This window comes from Zingiber officinale, chromosome 7A (assembly GCF_018446385.1).
Source record: "Zingiber officinale cultivar Zhangliang chromosome 7A, Zo_v1.1, whole genome shotgun sequence".
In the NCBI taxonomy this organism is placed as follows: domain Eukaryota; kingdom Viridiplantae; phylum Streptophyta; class Magnoliopsida; order Zingiberales; family Zingiberaceae; genus Zingiber; species Zingiber officinale.
In genome coordinates this window covers 76,467,527-76,485,953 of record NC_055998.1, presented here as the reverse complement: position 1 = coordinate 76,485,953, position 18,427 = coordinate 76,467,527, and the positions used below count along the sequence as shown (strand labels likewise).

The 18,427-nt window shown below is 38.1% G+C and overlaps 1 protein-coding gene and 1 long non-coding RNA gene across 2 annotated transcripts in view; both read right to left on the bottom strand.

Annotated features, from left to right (window-relative positions):
- Window positions 1–4,638, bottom strand: part of LOC122001573 — a 38,854-nt gene extending 34,216 nt beyond the window's left edge. The window contains exon 1 of the mRNA XM_042556398.1: window positions 4,301–4,638. Within this exon, the coding sequence (XP_042412332.1) occupies window positions 4,301–4,459 (159 nt within the window). The 5' untranslated portion in view covers window positions 4,460–4,638. The remainder of the gene's footprint in view (window positions 1–4,300) is intronic.
- Window positions 4,639–13,608: 8,970 nt separating this feature from the next.
- LOC122001572 lies at window positions 13,609–16,003 on the bottom strand. The gene is made up of 2 exons (XR_006117402.1): window positions 14,285–16,003; window positions 13,609–13,813 (listed from the first exon to the last, which is right to left on the bottom strand). It is a non-coding gene; the product is annotated as an uncharacterized LOC122001572 (long non-coding RNA).
- Between the last annotated feature and the right edge of the window lie 2,424 nt (window positions 16,004–18,427).

Genomic DNA, 18,427 nt, shown 5'->3' with positions numbered 1-18,427 from the left:
TGTATCTAAAATCCTTGGAGTTATTGCCTAAGTTGTTATCTATCTTTCTAGCCTTAGGTGAGGCGGTCTTGGCATGAAATGCTACATGTTTTTCCCTAATCCTATCATGCTTCCTATTTTCATGATAAATAGCACTGGAATGATAAAAGTTAGAACTAGCATGCTTTTTATCATAATTTAGAGAAATTGGTTCAATAAATGATACCTTGGTTTTGCTCTTAAGAGCTCCCCCTTGGCTTGTGCTTCCTCCTTTGATCTTAGTTGATTTGCTCCCCTTAGGACATTGACTTTGATAATGTCCTTTTTGATTGCACAAGAAACATACGATGTGTTCCTTGCCTTTGCGTACCATGAGGTCAACCTTTTTGGGCTTCTCCTTACCCTTCGGTGCCGATTGACTTTTCTTCTTGGTCAACTTAGGGCACTTACTCTTGTAATGTCCTTTCTCCCTACACTAAAAGCAAATAATGTGATCTTTATTCTTATAAATTGAAATCTCTATACCTTTGATTGTTGGCACTTTCTCCATTTGATCCGGATGAAGAGACTTCTTCTTGATCCGGCATTAATGCTCCACGCTTCCCCTCAATCCTAGAGGCAAAGGTCTCTTCATCTTCATTCTCTTGCACATACAACAAAGAGCATGCTCCCTCTTTGCCTTTTTCGTTGTACTCCATTGAGGATGAAGCTTCTTGAATTTCTTCTTCTTCCGATGTTGAGCGCCTCTCAACATCGGAGTCCTCTACTTTTTCTTCTTGATCCAAAGAGTTGCCCTCTTTAGATTTCTCTTGATTTGGTGTAGTGAAGGTCTTTTCATGGATTCTTGCCAATTTGTTCCAAAGCTCCTTGACATCCTTGTAATCTCCAATTTTCCTTAAGATGTTGCTAGGCAATAAATTGATCAATAACTTGGTCATTTTGTCATTTGTCTCACATCTTTGGGTTTCCTCCTTGTTTCATTTATCTTTCTTGATGAGCTTGCCTTTGCCATTTGTTGAAGTTTCAAAACCTCCATTAAAGCAAATTATTACTCTATCTCCACCACGAAGAAATTCTCGATCCTTAACTTCCAAAGATCGAAACTTGTTGATGTGAATAGTGGAGGCACCCTTGTGTCGAATCCGAGTCCAACTCAAAAATTCATTTGAAGTAGAGATCTTTTGATGAAATCTTTGACTTTGAATTCGGCTTCAACTTCTTTTTCCTCTAGCTCGTTGCCCTTCTGGCGATGCGTCCGGTGAAGAGCGACTTCGCTCTGATATCACTTGTTGGGTCACTTCAGGAGCTAGAGGGGGGTGAATAGCTCGTCTTGCTTGTTTGCTTGCGTTGAAAAAGATGATATGCAGCGGAAAACCTCACAACAAACTCACAATGCTAACACAGGAGATTTACTTGGTATCCACCTCAAAATGAGGTGACTAATCCAAGGATCCACATACAAGCACACTCTCCACTAACAAAAACACTCCTTCTAACAATCTGGAGGTGGAGAAACCCCGTACAAACTCACACAAGCATACAATTCAAAACAAAAAGTAAATACATGACAATACAACAGAAAAACGTTTTTGTTTGATCTCTTGTAGTTTGTAGATGCCTTTAGACAAGTTGGAAAGTACAACAACACTTATCTTCCAAAGCTCTAAGTCTGACGAGCAGTAGCGGAGAAGATTGTGTGAAGACTTGCGGAGAAGATTGCTCACCAACGACTTTATACTCTGCACTCCTAGGGCTACCAATCGATTGGGTCTGCTCCCAATTGATTGTCACATCAGATCTGCGCAATCCCAACTGTCCAAAGCTCGCTACCTGCGCAACGGTCATATCCCAATCGATCGGCTGATCGATTGGGGAGCCTTGAATCGATCGACCGATGGATTCAAAGTGTCTCTGTGCTCTCACTAGAAATACTCTGAATCGATTGACTGATCGATTCAAGCTTTCTCGCAACCTCGCGAGAAATCCAACTCCAATCGATCGGCAGATCGATTGGCGGTGCCCAATCGATCAGCTGATCGACTGAGAACCTCTCTGTGCTCGCGAGAATGTCTCTCAATCGATCGATTGGACCCCTTTTTCTCGTAACACTCTCCCAATTGATCGACTGATCGATTGGGCTCTAGTTCAATTGATCTCCTGATCAACTTGACCAACCCCAACTTGCGTAACTTAAGTATAGGGTTCTCAAACTCAACATCCGGTCAACCTTGACCTGTTGGGACTTCGTCACCAAATGTCCGGTCAATCCTTTGACCCCCACTTGGACTTTTCTCCGTATGCTAAATGTCCGGTCCTCCTTGACCCACTTGGATTACCATCCCATGCCAAGCGTCTTATCATCCATGACCCACTTGGACTTTCACTCACTAGATGTTCAGTCAACCATGACCCACCTAGATTTCTACTGCTTAGCTTTACTCACCAAGACTTCCTTGTTGGTGTAGTCTGGGTGCCTTAGGTTTTGATGTTTGATCAAAGGGTCAACCTTGACCTACTTGACTCTTCTTCACATTAAACTAGTAAATCTTGACCAATCTCCCCAAATGGACGATTGCTCTTGCAATCTTCATACATTGTCAAAATAATCTTTATATATTGTCATCGAAACTCGCATATTACAACTCAAGCTTGAGCCAATTCAAACTTAGCCAACCTTGACTTAGGAAAATTGCACCAACAGAGACCCCTTCGTTGGTTGCTAGCACAACCTTAGGTGGCTCTTCTTCTCCAAGTTTGTAAGTTCGTGAGACAGACGGAACTTGTTCGTGTGGATAGGCACGAACACTTGTTCGTGCTGAGATCCACCAAAATAAAGTTGTTGTTAGGAGTTCGTGTTTACGCAACAAAGATAGAACTCTCAATTCAACTAGTATACGATTTTCTTCACATGAATCTTCTAAAAAGGATCTTGATAACATGACGCTGCACTTGTGTTGTTTTGCGTTCAAGATCCTAACAAATACTTGGTCCACATTGGCTAGATTTGGGTAAGTCTCAGAGTCTTAGAAAGCTCAATAAGATCACTGCCCTTTAAGATAAGCATTTAATAAAGAGACAAACTGAGAATGTCTCGCTTGATTGGTCATGGAACAGAGACTGTGTGCAAAATTGACTGGCTCAGTATATGGCATCATATGTGTGAACGGATAGCCTCATGCCCTTACAAGAACTTCCAAAATGAATGGAGAAAATTGTCAAGGTCTCACTTCTATTGCAAATAATACTCTCAAGTGCTCCCCAAGTACTTGACCTTGTGAGGAATATCAACCCAGCAAACATTCACAACAAACAAATTTCAATCAGATGGAAATCATAAGAATGGCATCAACTCTCGACTTTACGCCTCTCAACTAGAGTCAAACTGGCATCTTTTTGGAAAATTACTTTTCCCAGCCCCCAAAATCATTCAATGAATTTTCAGAAGGAAGAAACAAAAGGAATCACTGCAGAAACCATCACAAAGCTCCTGCCCTTGAGATATAGGTGAGGTTGCTTTTCTTCTTTCTGGATAAAGTCAATTTATTGTTTTGCTTAGCAATTGCTTGGTTGGTACCTTCTTGTTTCCTCTCAGGTTTGTAAACCAGATAAGCCCCTCAAGAGCCTAATTCAATCGAGCATCCTATAGACCTTGGGCATCGCCCAATAAAGGACTAATAGAATTGTGCAAGCAACATTGGAGAAGGAAGACTTGTGAGTATATTGAGAAATATTCTCAATTTTCTGGGATTAAATTAAACAGAAAGTTGAACTTTTGAACAAACTCATCTATACTTGATCTCCAATCAAGGTGGTTCCTTCCTTTCCATGCTCTGACTGATTGTGATATATCACTTCACAACCATTTGCTAGAAGAAACTATAGACTAGTTTACACATACCTTCTAGATTGCCCAATATGTTCAAGGTCTATGTGATTTTTAACAAAGTATTCGTATCTAGTAACCATTGTCATGGACAATTGAGCAAATGGAACCCTTGTTGGTTTGACAAAAGGGATATAGAAGGAATTGAGATATGTAATCAAACTAAGATAAATTCCCGGTCTCTGAAATGGCCATTTGCACGCAACTCGTGTCTTGGGAAATAGAATCGTCGTCCCATGATATCTTCTCTATCGCTCCACTTCCTACTATTGTTTAAAAAATTGCTACTGGAACGATTACATGTATCTAATCATCGAGAGAGATCAATGGGAAAAAAAATAGACTCATTCTAGCTCAGTTTTTGTCACAAGATTCTAAAAATCAGCTTCGATCGACGGGTTCTGCGGGCAGGGAGATTAAAAAGGGAAAGGGGCTAACCAGCGCATGGCGCTCTCCGGCCTGGAAGGAGACCTTCTGCTGGTTCATGGCCTGCGTGTAGAGCTGCGACAGCGAATTGGCTGCACCGCAGAAGGTGGAGTACAGCGTGCGATCCGCCTCGTCGAGTCCCGACGCGTCCGATTTCCGCTTCCTCGACATGGCTTCGACGGAGAAGCAGCGAGGAGAGCAAGCGAGATCGATCGGGAAGGTGAAACCCCTTCGTCCTCCTCTCCTTCACGCAAATCCCGATCAATTTCGTCGAAGCAAATCCGTTACGCCAGACGCCAAAGAAAGAGGGAGAGAGAGACAGAAGGGAGTAAATAACCATGAAGACGCAGAGAGAATCCCGTAAATTTATAGAAGAAAGAAAATCACTTTTAACTCTCTTCCGTAGATAAATTTTTAAGGATAAAAATATAAGAACCATTTCTTATTATCTTTATATATATATATATATATATTTTTTAAAAAAAATATCAAAATATTTAATAATAATAATAATAATAATAATAAGATTAGAGTTTAAAATTTAAATAGGATAAATATTTTGGAGGTAGACTCTAAGAGTGTGCATAATTTATGTGTTGAATTTATTTGATAGATGAATAAGGAGAAGGTTCGTCTACGGATTAATTGGGTAAAAAAAATATGATTATTATAATATGTTAAAATAAAATGACTTAAGTTAAATAAAATTATTATATCGAGAAAATAATAATAATTTTCCCCTTCTTTTGATCATATTAATATTGATTATATCATAGAGAAATTTCGGCATTTAAATTAATATTAAATAATAAAAAATATATGTTTAAGTTTATAAATCATTTAAAGCGTGTTCAAGGTGGAACAGGATGATATTGTATTATTTAACAATTGTTTTTTTTTTAATGTTTAGTTGGTACTATCCAATTTAAGGGATTGGTAAATCGGATAGCATTTGTGATCTATGTATTTTTTAGTCAACTATATGTTAAGAAAAATTTATCTTTTAATTCACCGCCAACGTGAAATTCAATTTTGAAATGTAAACTGAGAAAAAGTACCTGCCAATAATTAGAAGTGTATAATATTATTTAATATTGTTTCAAATAAAAATAGTTGATTTTACCGGGAGAGAAATTATCCATGAAATTTTAAATTTATTTATTTATTTATTTATTTAGATATTTATAAATAAAGATATAAACTAATTGTTCATGTCCGACGATAGAAAGTTAGAGATATGACGCTTCCGTTGACTGTCTGTAAATTCCGCTCAGACCTACAACACAGATGATATCAGTGTCGAGCCAGGGAAGGGGTCCCCACGTTGGTCCTCCGACGTTCAAATCAGTCACCAACGATAAAATATAAGGCGGAGCAATAAGAAGACTGTAGCGCAAACAGTGAATATCGCATACCATCATCGATGCTTGGACTCCCTTTATATAGAGCTCCTGTAGTGCACATGCACGCTCCCCAAGATGAGCACGCGCTCCAAAGTTTTACCTGAAAAGACTTGTCAGTAAAGTATATTTAACAAAGTACCTTAACAGACCGAGCATATCTCTGAAGTGACAGTGGAAACTTTCGCCGTACGATCTTCTGGCTATTCATGTCCGGTGTCGGCGGCACCAATTCCTAAAAGGATGTCGATGGATATCAGAGGGAGTGTACTGCTAGGCCAAGTGAGTTGACCGCTCGGCCGAAATTTCACCGCTCTAGTGTCCCGTCCGGTCGGCCAGAACCTCGCTACTACTACGCGTGTGTCCACTCGACCGAAGTTCCACTCTACCACTGTCGAAACTTGCTACCAGGCCGAGCGGGGTAGTCGCTCGGCCGAAGTTGAACTCTTCCAATGTCGAGCTCTGCTGTCTGACCAAGCGGGGTAGCCGCTCGGCCCGGCTTCTACACCTCGTCTCCTCCTCCATTCGACGTCCAATAATCCATTGAATGTTGGTCATTTGACACCTCCCCCGTGTCGAACGCGAAATCGGACCGGAACCTTCTCCCCCGGTCGGAGCATGATCGCCCAACCAGCCAATAATATTTGAACGTTGATTGTCTTAACTTTGATCTCCATTGTGATAACTATCTTGTACAGGATATGCCCCTCATCATAATCGCATCACTAATAATCCAAATTCAACAAGTTGAATATCCATTGATATTTTATTACCCAAGGTTTTTTATCGCTTCATAATTTTTACCCCCTATTTAATTTTTAGCATATCTTTATATCATCTAATATTAAAAAATTATTAAAATAAATTAACAAACTCTAAAGATTATATTTTTTATGAATATTATTCACGAATTAAATTTATGAATATAAAGTTTTTTATTAAATTTATAAATAAATAAATACTTTTTTTACATGAAAAAATTAAAATAACAAATTTAATAACTACTCAGACTTAAAAATATACAAGTTTAAAATAATTTCAAATTTTGAATTAAAAATTTAATAATATTGATAGCATCTTTTTCTACTAGCTTTATGTCACGCCCCGAGAAAGTCCCTGTCCGAAAAAATTTCGGCAGCACCTTCCTTGTACGAGTGACAATCTGAAGCATTTCTACGATACATCACCCATCCTCATTTAAGTACTCCACAATATATATATCATCATCCTATGGGAACAAAAACCAACTGATGGAAAAGCAACAGAAAATATAAACAATAGTAGCCTGGTAGGCACACACCAACAACCAATACAAAATACCAAAAACAACATCACCACACAAACACTACTAAACAATCGGATACATAAACAAACAAAACATAAGATACGATAAGTTTTCGATGTGACGTGGGACCAGAATCGAGAATACTCCAAGCGACACCATAAACAACCTCAGAAAGATATAATGTCCACGGTTCAACAACTCAGATACCTAGTTGACATGTATAGTAAACTATAACAAATAGTAATAACGAGTACCAACGAACAAAGAAGGAAATGATAGAAAGGCTAAAGATTCATCTCATCAGGCCACCTATAATAATTAGATCGTTAGATGGAAGTGTAAATCCACAACATCGCATGTCCAACATGTACATCCATCAAATGACAAAGCATAGTGACAGGCATAAACACATAGCGTATCGATGCATGACGATGATGTGTCACAGTTCCGGTCACGGTCGACGCTCTCCATCTCTACGGTGTGAGTGGAGTGGGTGAGTGTGCAACGCACGTACCATCACTACTCCACGATGAGTGAGGTTGGATTGGGAGCTCATCACCTCCTCGATCTAAGCCCCGGAGCTCAATGCTCAGTACCCTGCTCCGTCTCTGGAGGTATCTCATTTGGTACCACACGAGTCACGACCAGCGGAGCCACCAGTCAACCGGCCGTCGGCCATCGTTTGCTACACTAAATGCCGGAGAGCCAAACAGAAAGAACTGGTAGACAGGCAGGCGCCAAAGCTGACCACAAGCCAGTAAACGGAGCACACACCGCTCGATATACCACTAATCCAATGGTGATGTAATCATAGCGATGTGCTCAACCATAGTGAGGCAATCGCGACAGCAATGCAATGTGATGTATGACGTATAGCATGTAGAGATAATATCCATATATATAAAATGAGTACCGGTAATATCGATGGTCAAATACGAAGATCTAAAGTACGCGTTAGATAGGATATCAAAACCTAGGTCTGAACATAATGGTATGTCACTACCTCTAGCATATATATATCATGTGGGTACTAGCATAAAATGCATGTCGGTGAGCAAACAAGCATGTATCAAGTATCCGGTAGTGAAAAACAAGTACATAATTATTACTAAAGGCTATTACTACATATCAACATGATATATCAACATGACATATCAAAAAGATAAGTCAAGGTACCCGCCTCCAATGTAGATCGAATCAAACCAATCCAATGTCGAGACGCCCGTCTCGAATCACAGTCCTATAACAACATGATATAATCAATCCACTATACTATAATTTAGATAACCAACTCAATTCCAATTAGGGTTAGAAAACCCTATTTCATCTATTAATCTCAGTTAACTAATTAATTCGGATCTAACCCAATCTTAGATTAGATCCAAGATCTGCATAAGACATAATCACTAGTGATTAACCTCTTAATTTAGAGATCTTACCTTCATATTACCTCCCATCTCTGTTTGAAATTGCTGTCGCTTTAAGGATGCTGGTGGCAGCAGCTATCCACCAATGGCTAATCTCCTCGACAGAACTACAATAGCAGAACACACCATTCTGCTTAACTTCCCTAAACAACATAAGTAGCTATCCACCAATGACTAATCTCCTCGACAGAACAAGACCAGATTTGTAACCTCCTCCACAAAGCCATGGTGGTGGTGAACTAGAGCAATGATCAATGGCGAGAGAAGGTCGGCTGGTATCGCGATGAAGAGACCATGAGTCGACGGTCTAGGGCACAAAGGGCACCGGAGCAGAGTTCAGGGCAGAGGCTAGATTTGCCCAATCCAATGGTCGGCAGAGGCGTAGAGGGAAGAACGAAGAGCGTCAGTGTTGGTTATGCTCTGCCGGAAGAGAGGAAGAGGCGTCGTCTGCCGGCTCTAGGGCAGAGGCAGAAGCGCCGGAACGGCTCGTGTCGGCGCGTAGAGGAGAAGAGAAAGGAAGAGTAGAGGGAAAATGGTCGGCCAGAGGAGAGGAAGGTAAGAACCGGCGGAGGAAGAGAGGAAAGAAGAAGAAGGAGGAGGAGGAGAAGTGCGGCGCCGGTTAGGAGGAGACAGCGTCAAGGGATTAGGGCACACACAGATTCGGCGGGGGAGGAAAGAAATAAGAGTAAAAGAAAAAGAAAATAAAAAGAAAAAGAAAAATAACTTTTCCTCACTTAAATGGGGTACCTTAAACAGACTTTCCCGGGGCCCAGTTTTATCCTCGTGAACTCATCCATACGATCTCCAAAAAATTCCCAAAAAATTTTCAAAAATTCCGAAAAATTCCCTTATTAATATTCGCCTATTTTCGGTATTTTACACTTTAACTCCTCTCCATAAAGTTGGATTAGCTTTTAATCTCTCAAAATCCAACAACCTGAGAAAGAATACAAGTTAGGATTTGAGATAGTTTATCGATATAGTCCCTTCGACGTTTATATCAGTCATCGATAAACAAGGAGAAAGAAGAAGTAGAGAAAAATAATAAGAGAACTTAGTTAAGAACAGTTGCCTCTGTTTACAAAAACAAGAAAATTATCATAAGCACTTATAACTTCCTCCTCTAGGTACTTGTATAGTTGCCCAGAAAGCATCTCCAAGTTGGATATTCCACACTCACTTCTTCTCGTATGAGTTAGTGAAGGAACCGTCTCTAACAGTTGTTAATCGCTTCTTCATTCATTAATCGCCACGTATTGGAGAAAAGGCTTTTAGGAAATCAGATTTGACATCTACTATTGGCTCTCCATTCAATGCTTGCTCGTATTAGAGGGAAGACATTTAGGGGGTCAGATCTAACATCCACTATTGACTTCTCCATTCACGAATTATTATGTATTAGAGAGAAGACAGTCGGAGGGACCAAATTTGACAACCACTACCCTTTTATCCATTCAAAAAGTGTCACGTATTTCCAACTAGAAGCTTCAAAGCCTAAACACTAGGTGGGAGTTGATTTGATGCTCGGTGGAACCCAATCCTAATTCTCGGTGGAACTCAATCCTGAAACTCGGTGGAACCCAATTGTGATGCTCGGTGGAACCCAATCTTGATGCTCGCTGGAACTCAATCCTGATGTTTAGTGGAACTCAATTATGATACTAAGTGGACTGTTAAAACTAGGCACCTAGAGCAGGTACTCGAGAAACAATTTGGATCCCATCAAATGTCTCTCCTTCAAGTCAAACTGAGGAGTGCAATTGAATGAAGTCCGATTAAGTATGAAGTATAAGTACCTTGGGATGATTTTAATATAATCAACCAAGTTAAGTTAGGTTCTGTTTATTTTTAATGTCTTGTGTCTAAGTGCACAAAAGTTTAGGAACACAAGAAGTAGAATGAAAGACACAGTGGATGAGAATGATAGCAAAGAAAGTGATCAACGGCTCGGTGCATCCGAGGGATGAGAAGCTCCGGAAGAATACATTGGTGGAGAGAGAATGGCACACGCGGCGGTTTGAAGGATGAGAAGATAGGGAGGAAGCCTCCTGGAGGAGAAGATCGGAGTTGGGTTCATGTAAGCTTAACTCTAGACTATCGGAACCATCACCCATAGGAGCAAAAGTCTAGAAAAGGTCAACTCGGAGGTTGACCTTGGAATGAAGGGTTCTGCCTTGAAGACCCAAGGCGCCTCGCTGGACTGAAGGCACCTCGGGTGATCTGGTTTACCTCTACCCCAGAAAGGACTAGAGGCACCTCAGCTGACAAGGCAAGGAGGCGCCTCGATGGAATGGAGGCACCTATGCAAAAAACTTAGCCACAGTAACGACCACTCACTGGAGGCACCTCAGATGGAACAGAGATACATCCATGCATCCAGAACCGTTGGACAGATTAGCCTTGATCGAATAAGTTTTGTTGATCTGGAGGTACCTCGAGCTCAACTAAGGTGCCTCTAGTACTACACACTAACGGTAAAAAGTGTTTGGGCACTATAAAAAAAAGGAGATGCCCTCTAACTCAAAAACAACATTTGTATTCAATTTCCAAGTATGTTTTGCTACTTTTTGAGTTGTAAACCATTGTACGGGGCTTCTTCGCCTTCGACCTTGTTAAAGAAGGAGATTCTTGCTAGTGCTTACTTCTACCTTGGATTACCAACCTCCCCGATTGTGAACCAAGTAAATAGGTAGTCTTCTATTTCTTTTATACACTTGTTTTATCTTAATTTACAAGTGTGGGTGCTAACTAAAGTCCAAAAATCGAGAAAGGTGCAACTTTCTATTGCAAGCAATTCACCTCCTCTTATATGTCAACGAAGATTCAACAATTGACATCAGAGCCAAACCGCTTTAGAAGGACTAACTGCCTACTAAAGCAAGAAGATGATGGCCGGATCTAGCATCTATCTGCCAAAGTTCTAGGGGGAGTTTACACTCTGGAAGCGATGTCCACTCTACTACATATCTAAGGATTTAGAGGTAAGTATGTTAGAAAGCTTATTTTCTACATTAGAACTTCACAAATCTAGATGTGCAAAACTAAGAAAGGAGTCAAGTTCGAACATCACTCTAAAAGTAAAAAAGGGATGAACCATACTCTGAAGCTTCTTTCAACAAAGATGAAGAAGCTTTTCTAGTAAGAAAGTTTTTAAAATTTTTAAAATCTAACAATTTTAACAAGAGATGGACAACAAAATCTTTTTCGAGTAAAAGGAGAGTTCAATGCTACAACTGCCAAGAAGAAGGGCATATCAAAGATAATTGTCCGAAGCTTAAAAGCAAAGGAAAGGACAAAGGGTCAAGTAGATCCAAGCACAAGAACCTAAAAGCAACGTGGGATAAGTCATCATCCGAGTTCAAACTAGAAGAATATACTAGTTGTGCAATGATAGCGGATCACCAAGAAAATAATGAAAGCTCACTCTAGCTCCGATTGGCTCGAAAGCATGTCCAAACAACGAAACAAGATAAGAGTACATCCCTTACCTCAAAATTATATGATTTAAAAATTATAAAATTAAAAATTAAAAAGTAAAGTATTAAAAAAAAGAGTAATGTTAAAAGTTTATTAACATAACATGTTTAAATTATGATAATGTAATAAATTAATTGAACATTAGAAAAGGCCGTATGTTCATATGTTCAAAATTTTAAAATTTTCAAGGTTTTAATTAGTATTTTAGATTTCACAAGGGTCAAATTAGAAAAGTGATATAAAAATATATTTTAAAAAATTAACTTGTTAATCCATTAGGCATTGGATTCTTAAATCATGCTTAGATTTAATTTACTTTATGTTTTTATTACTTACGAAATTAATTAGTTCGTATACTTAGGTTACGTTTGGTAAGGTGTAATCTGCCTTGTAATGTAATCAGGATTACATTACAAGACTGATTATTTTATTTGTTTTAACTTTAAACCTGTAATGTAATGTAATCTCAATTACAAAAGGTAGTGAAGTTTTGTAATCCGGATTACAAAGCAAATACTATGTAATCCGATTATATTACGAGGTCATTGTTTAATCAAAATTTAAATGCCGAATATACCCCTAATCAGTCGTCGCCCGCCGACAGCTAGTCACCCGCCCACCGCCTGCCGCCACCGTCGGTCGTCGGTCGTCGCCTATCACCGGCCGTTGCCGCCGCCGGTGGTCGGTCGCCGCCGCCGCGGTAGGTCCCTAGCCGCCACCGTCGCCTATCACCGGCCGTCGTAGCCTTAATTTGATTACATTACATTACAAATTTGATTACATTACAAGCTCAATTACATTACATCCAACCAAACGTAGCATTAATGTTCTCTGTTGAATTTTTTTTATTTGATACACAAATAGATTAACTATTAGTATACAAATTTGGAAATTTTTTGATCATTATATAATATTTTATGATTTTTTTATAGAAAAATTAATTTTTAAATTTAAAATATTTTGGAGATTAATTTTAAAAATCTTGATTTTTTCAATGTTTTGAATGAGCAGAAAAATTAGCCAAATTTTTAAGTCTTGAAAACTATTTTTAAATATTTTATTTTTAAAAATAATCTTATCTAGTTAAAATATTTATTATGATTAAAATAAAAATATTTTGTATATAGAAAATTATATCATAATTATATTGTTATTGACAAAAAAATTTAAGATTTTTTTAAACCTTAAAATTGTTGAATCGGAAAGAGCGCTAGAGAAGAGAGAGGGGGTGAATAGCGATCAACAAAAATTGAGAATTAAATTGAGTACGTAACGAAAGAGAAAAACACTACAAGAAAACAGGGCTTTAGAGACGAAAAAATCTGTCTCTGAAAGTCCTTTTTCCGTCTCTAAAGACAGTTTGAGACGAAATATTTCGTCTCAAAAATCCGTTAGTGAAAGCCCCGTAGCTAATTTTGAGACGAAAATATTCCGTCTCTAATTTTAGAAACAGATAAAAAAATTGTTTATAAATCTATTTTTAAGTTAACAAAATAAAATTAATTTTAAATGTAAATTCGGTCTCTAATTTTGTTTTAAATTGGTTAGTAATCTTGTTTATAAATCTATTTACAATTCCATTTATAAATCAGTGTATAATTTTATTTTTAAATTTATCACTAAATATTATTATATTTCTCATCAATATATTAAAACAAGTCTTTATTTCAAATAAATTAAAATTATTAAAAAGAAATAATTTCTAATTCCAAATGTATCATACAATTAACATTAAAATAAATAAATATTTACATTATCCAAATAAATTTGACCAATAATCAAACTATAAACAACTATACAAATTTTTAAATCTTACTATAAGTAATCTAATTTTTATATTACATTGTCTATCACGACCCTCCCTGTCTTCGAACTCCATGAGAGAAATTGCTTCGCTGGTACAAATTAACGAACCAACCAATTTTGTTGAGACAATCTAACAAATCAAAACGTGAAACGAGTAAGTCTTACAATATCAAAATTTTTAATATAAATAAATTGAAATGGTACAAAAGTCATAGTCAATATCAATGTTCATCCACTAATTAGTCCATAGTTAGTTGTCAATGCTAAAGAATCAACAAGTCATGAAGACTCTTTTGGTTCTGAAACAATAGGCATAACAAAACCATAAAAATTAGGTCAATGTGAACAAATACTTAAGTAGGACTTTCTTCGAATTTGAATCTTAAACTTAGAATCTCTAAGTACATATAACAAAATCAAATACAAGACAATAGAAAATACTCGCTGGTCTTCTTACTGCACATTAATTAAATTAAATCATAAACTAAAAAATCTTAATATCCACAAACACAATACCACACAAACTATAAATATTGCTAAAAAATAATCCTGTAATATTAATAAACAAGACTATAGCAGATAGTAAGTAAATAGTACCTACCAAAAGATTAAAAGATGATTTAGAATGCAACATTTGCTCTTGGTTGTTGTGGCTAATGCAACATTTGCTCTTGGTATCCTGCATGATACTAACGAGTGAAATATAAGTCACAATAGAATATGGAAAAGTAGAATGACCTCATTAAATAATTACGGATCATTCTTGGATAACTTGATTGTCTCCAGATAACCTCATTCTCATCTACAAATTAGTTAGAATATTATGGCTATAAGGAAACAATATGTAACAACTTAAAATACAATACACACTAAACATAGAAATGAAGACATAAAACTAACTGCATTTAAATGAAGACACTAACTTAACCTAATTGTATTTAAATGAAGACATCAAACTTAACAATTGAAAGATCAATACAAAGCAAGAGTTAAGCAAACTAAGATGCGTCAAATTGAACCAAACTATTGAAAGAGACATTTTAGCGAACACGTTACATGCAGGAATTAGAAGATTAGAACATTTCATCAAACAAGTTGTGTGCATGAAACAATTAAAATCAAGTGCGTTCAATTTAATTAAAGAAGATCAAGTTTGATACAAGAATTCAATAAAAAACATCAACACACATCCATGATAAAAGAAACAACCCAATTTCTGTGAGGTGTATATGAAGCTGTCTGGTGGTGAAGGGAATTGCTGCAGACTTGGCGAAGAAGAGAAGGCTGCTGGATCGAAGATGGATGAAGAAGATAGCTGTCCGGATCGAATACGAAGCTGAAAAAGCCCAAGAACTCATAGATCGTAGAGCGGATATGGAAGAGATGTGGTGGAGCTGCTGTTAGAAGCTTGAAGGCTTATCGTGGAAGGAAGATGAGAAGAGGAAGGAGATGCGCGATGGGGATGACCAGAGGGAGAAAACCCCTTTCCTTGGTGTGCCGGTGGTGGTGGAGTTAGCATTGGGCAGCGTTCGCGTCGGTAAGAAGATGAGGCCGGGATGGAGGAGGGTGACGGGATGCAGATGGGCGAGATGGAGAGGATCGATCGGCCGGAGGTGGAGTGGTAGATGAACTCGTCGGCCGATTGAAGGTGGAGTTCGATGAGAAGGGGCGGCGTCCCGGCAACGATCGCGTGAGGAAGCAGAGAATATATGAACAAACTGTGCTTCATCCACTCTTATTTTCCCAAATATGATCGGACGGTCAGGATTGGCCCAAATCTAGGTGAATGGATGAGATCAAATCTGATTGAACGGTCAGGATCGGCTAGAACTAGTTGAATGATCAAGATGGCTAGATCATAGTGAACGCCTCGGAAAATTCCAAATCTATACAGATCGACCAAAATCAACCAGATCTCGATGAACAACTAGAATTAATTAGATCGGAGTCCTTTGATTACTTTACTTCATATTTGATCCAATGGCTCATATTTCTACATATTATACTTCTCCTTGACTCAAGTCTTTAGGTTTAATTTGGTCCAACTTGAGTTCAATCCCTACAAAAAAAAATGTACAATTATAAGTAGAAATCCATAAAATTAACAAGAATTATATAAAAACTCATAATATGCATCAAACTTAATAAACATGATAAGAATCAACAATTAACCATATGAGTGGATTAAAACATTAAAATATAGGGGAAAATAATGCATCAAAATGCTAGTTATCACATATTAGTAGTAGGTGACATCCAGGGACCGTAGGATGCACAACCTCTCGGTTGCATGAGGGGGTCGATTGAAGCGGTCGCGAACCTTGTGGCCCGCTGCCGACCTCGCAGCTGCGGCCAACCTTGCAGCCGCATGAGAAGGCCCCAACAGGAACGAGAAAAAAAAAAAATCAGAGACGGGGGAAGAAGAATGTATACCTATTCTACTAAAACCAAAGACAAATTAAGGCAAGGAGGAAGGGTTAGAAAACATAATTCATATTTATTTTTGTTTATAAAAAGTTATATGTAATTTCATATTAAATTTGGTTTAAATTATGTTTAAAGTTTTTTCATATATTATATTTTATCAAAGTGAACAGATTTACAATTCTGTATCAAATCTGTCTCTGATTTATATAAATCTAAAACAGATTTTATTTCCGTTTTAATTTTCATTAATATTTAAACAAAATTTGTAACAAAGATTTTATGGTCTGTTTATAATCCATATTTATTTTTTGTTTATAAAATTTATATGTAATTTCGTATCAAAATTTATTTAAAATTTCTTTTCAAATATTATATTTTATTAAAGTTAAATAAATTAATGATTTTGTAGAGAATCTGTCTATCTGATTTATATAAATTTGAAACAGATTTTATTTCTGTTTTAAATTTTAATTAATTTATAAACAAAATTTGTCATAGAAATTATACCGTCTCAAATTCTGTTTATAATTCGTATTTATTTTTGTTTCTAAAAATTTATATGTAATTTTGTTTCAAATTTGTTTTAAATTCTGTCTTATTTTTTTAAAAAAATTATAATTTACTAAAATGAAACGAATTAATAATTCCGTATCAAATCTGTCTCTGATTTATAAAAATCTGAAACAGATTTTATTTTTGTTTTAAAAATCCGTTTTTGAAGCCATGTTTTCTTGTAGTGAAATAAGAACAATGCTAACAAACCAAGTTTTACTTGGTACGGAGCCTTTATCAATTCTTACTCCGAGGCTCACACTCGTCGAGTGCTTTCGTTGGGCAATCCACTAATAGTTCGCAAAAAAGGGGTTACACGATAAGTAGAAGAACTATAGTATAAAATTACCGACAACAAGGAAAATAAAAAACAGAATCTCAGGTTGTCGGAGAAGCTTCACAGCATCGCAGGAGCGTCTTTGGAGCAGCGTGCAAGAAGACAATTGTAGAAGAAAGTTGTGTACTGTGCTCCTGGTGGAAGGCTACTTATATATGCAGTTCCGGGTGCCTAGATCCCTTCCGGGCGCTTGGACCGTGACGTCGACCAACCAATCAGCATGCTCCAAGCTGACAAGTAGATAAGCCTTGGGCATTCCGGGTGCTCGGACCTCCTTTTCCAGCAAATTGTTTTCCTGCAAGAAAAGGTTAGTCCGAAGCAAATAAAAATTATACTACCCTGTAAAATAAAATTAGCACAATATATAACAAGTAGAGTAGTAATTAGATTCTGTCTCCTCAAGATCAGAATCTAGTCAAGATCTCAACTTAGATTTTTGAAATATATCTAAATTCGATCGACGCATACTGTTCCCTCAAACGGGGGACGCGTCATCACCAAGTTACTCTCCTCAGTGACTTACCTTAACTTATCGCTTTGCCAGACATCTGGTCAGCCCGTCGACCTGTTTAGACTTCGTGCCAGCTATCTGGTCGGCCCATTGACATAGCTGGAATTCGTGCCAGATATCCAGTCAGCCCGTCGACCTGTTTAGAATTCATGCCAGCTATCCGATCAGCCCGTTGGCCTAGCTAGACTTCCCTACAACATTGAGTTAGCACAATAGATAAAATAGTAAAGTAAGACAGTGCTAATAGATTTCAAGATTCGCTGGTCCGGTTGACCGCACGGGGTCCGACTTTACTCACTAGGACTTCCATTGCCTGGCTTTACTCACTAGGGCTTCCACCACCTAGCTTCACTCATTAGGGTCCGACTTCACTCACCAGAACTTTCATCACCTAACTTCACTCACCAGGACTTCCACCACCTAGCTTCACTCACTAGGACTTCCACCACCTAGCTTCACTCATTAGGGTCCGGCTTCACTCACCAGGACTTCCACCACCTAGCTTCACTCACTAGGACTTCCACCACCTTTTACAGGGGCAACCTTGGTCAGGTCGACTGGTTGACCGACTAACGAGTGCGTGACTCGAGTTGGATGTTTGACTTGGGAAGATTGGTTGAACCCTTAGGGAGTGCCGACCTGGCTTGTGTTTGTTCGACACTGTGAGAGTTCTATTCTTGATGGGACAAGAATAGATGTTTGGGAGATTATTGGTGCAACCGTAGGTCAACTGTGACACCGAAAAGTCCAAGTATGGAGACTTACGGAAAAGTCAAGCAGGGAGCTTGGCACGGTGAAAAGTCGGTACGGGAAAAGTCCAAGTATGGAGACTGCAGGGAAAGTCTGTGAGTGAAGCAGGAAGTGGGAAAGTCCTGGGATGTTAGCAAAGTCCCGGTGAGTGAAGCTGGTGGGGAAAG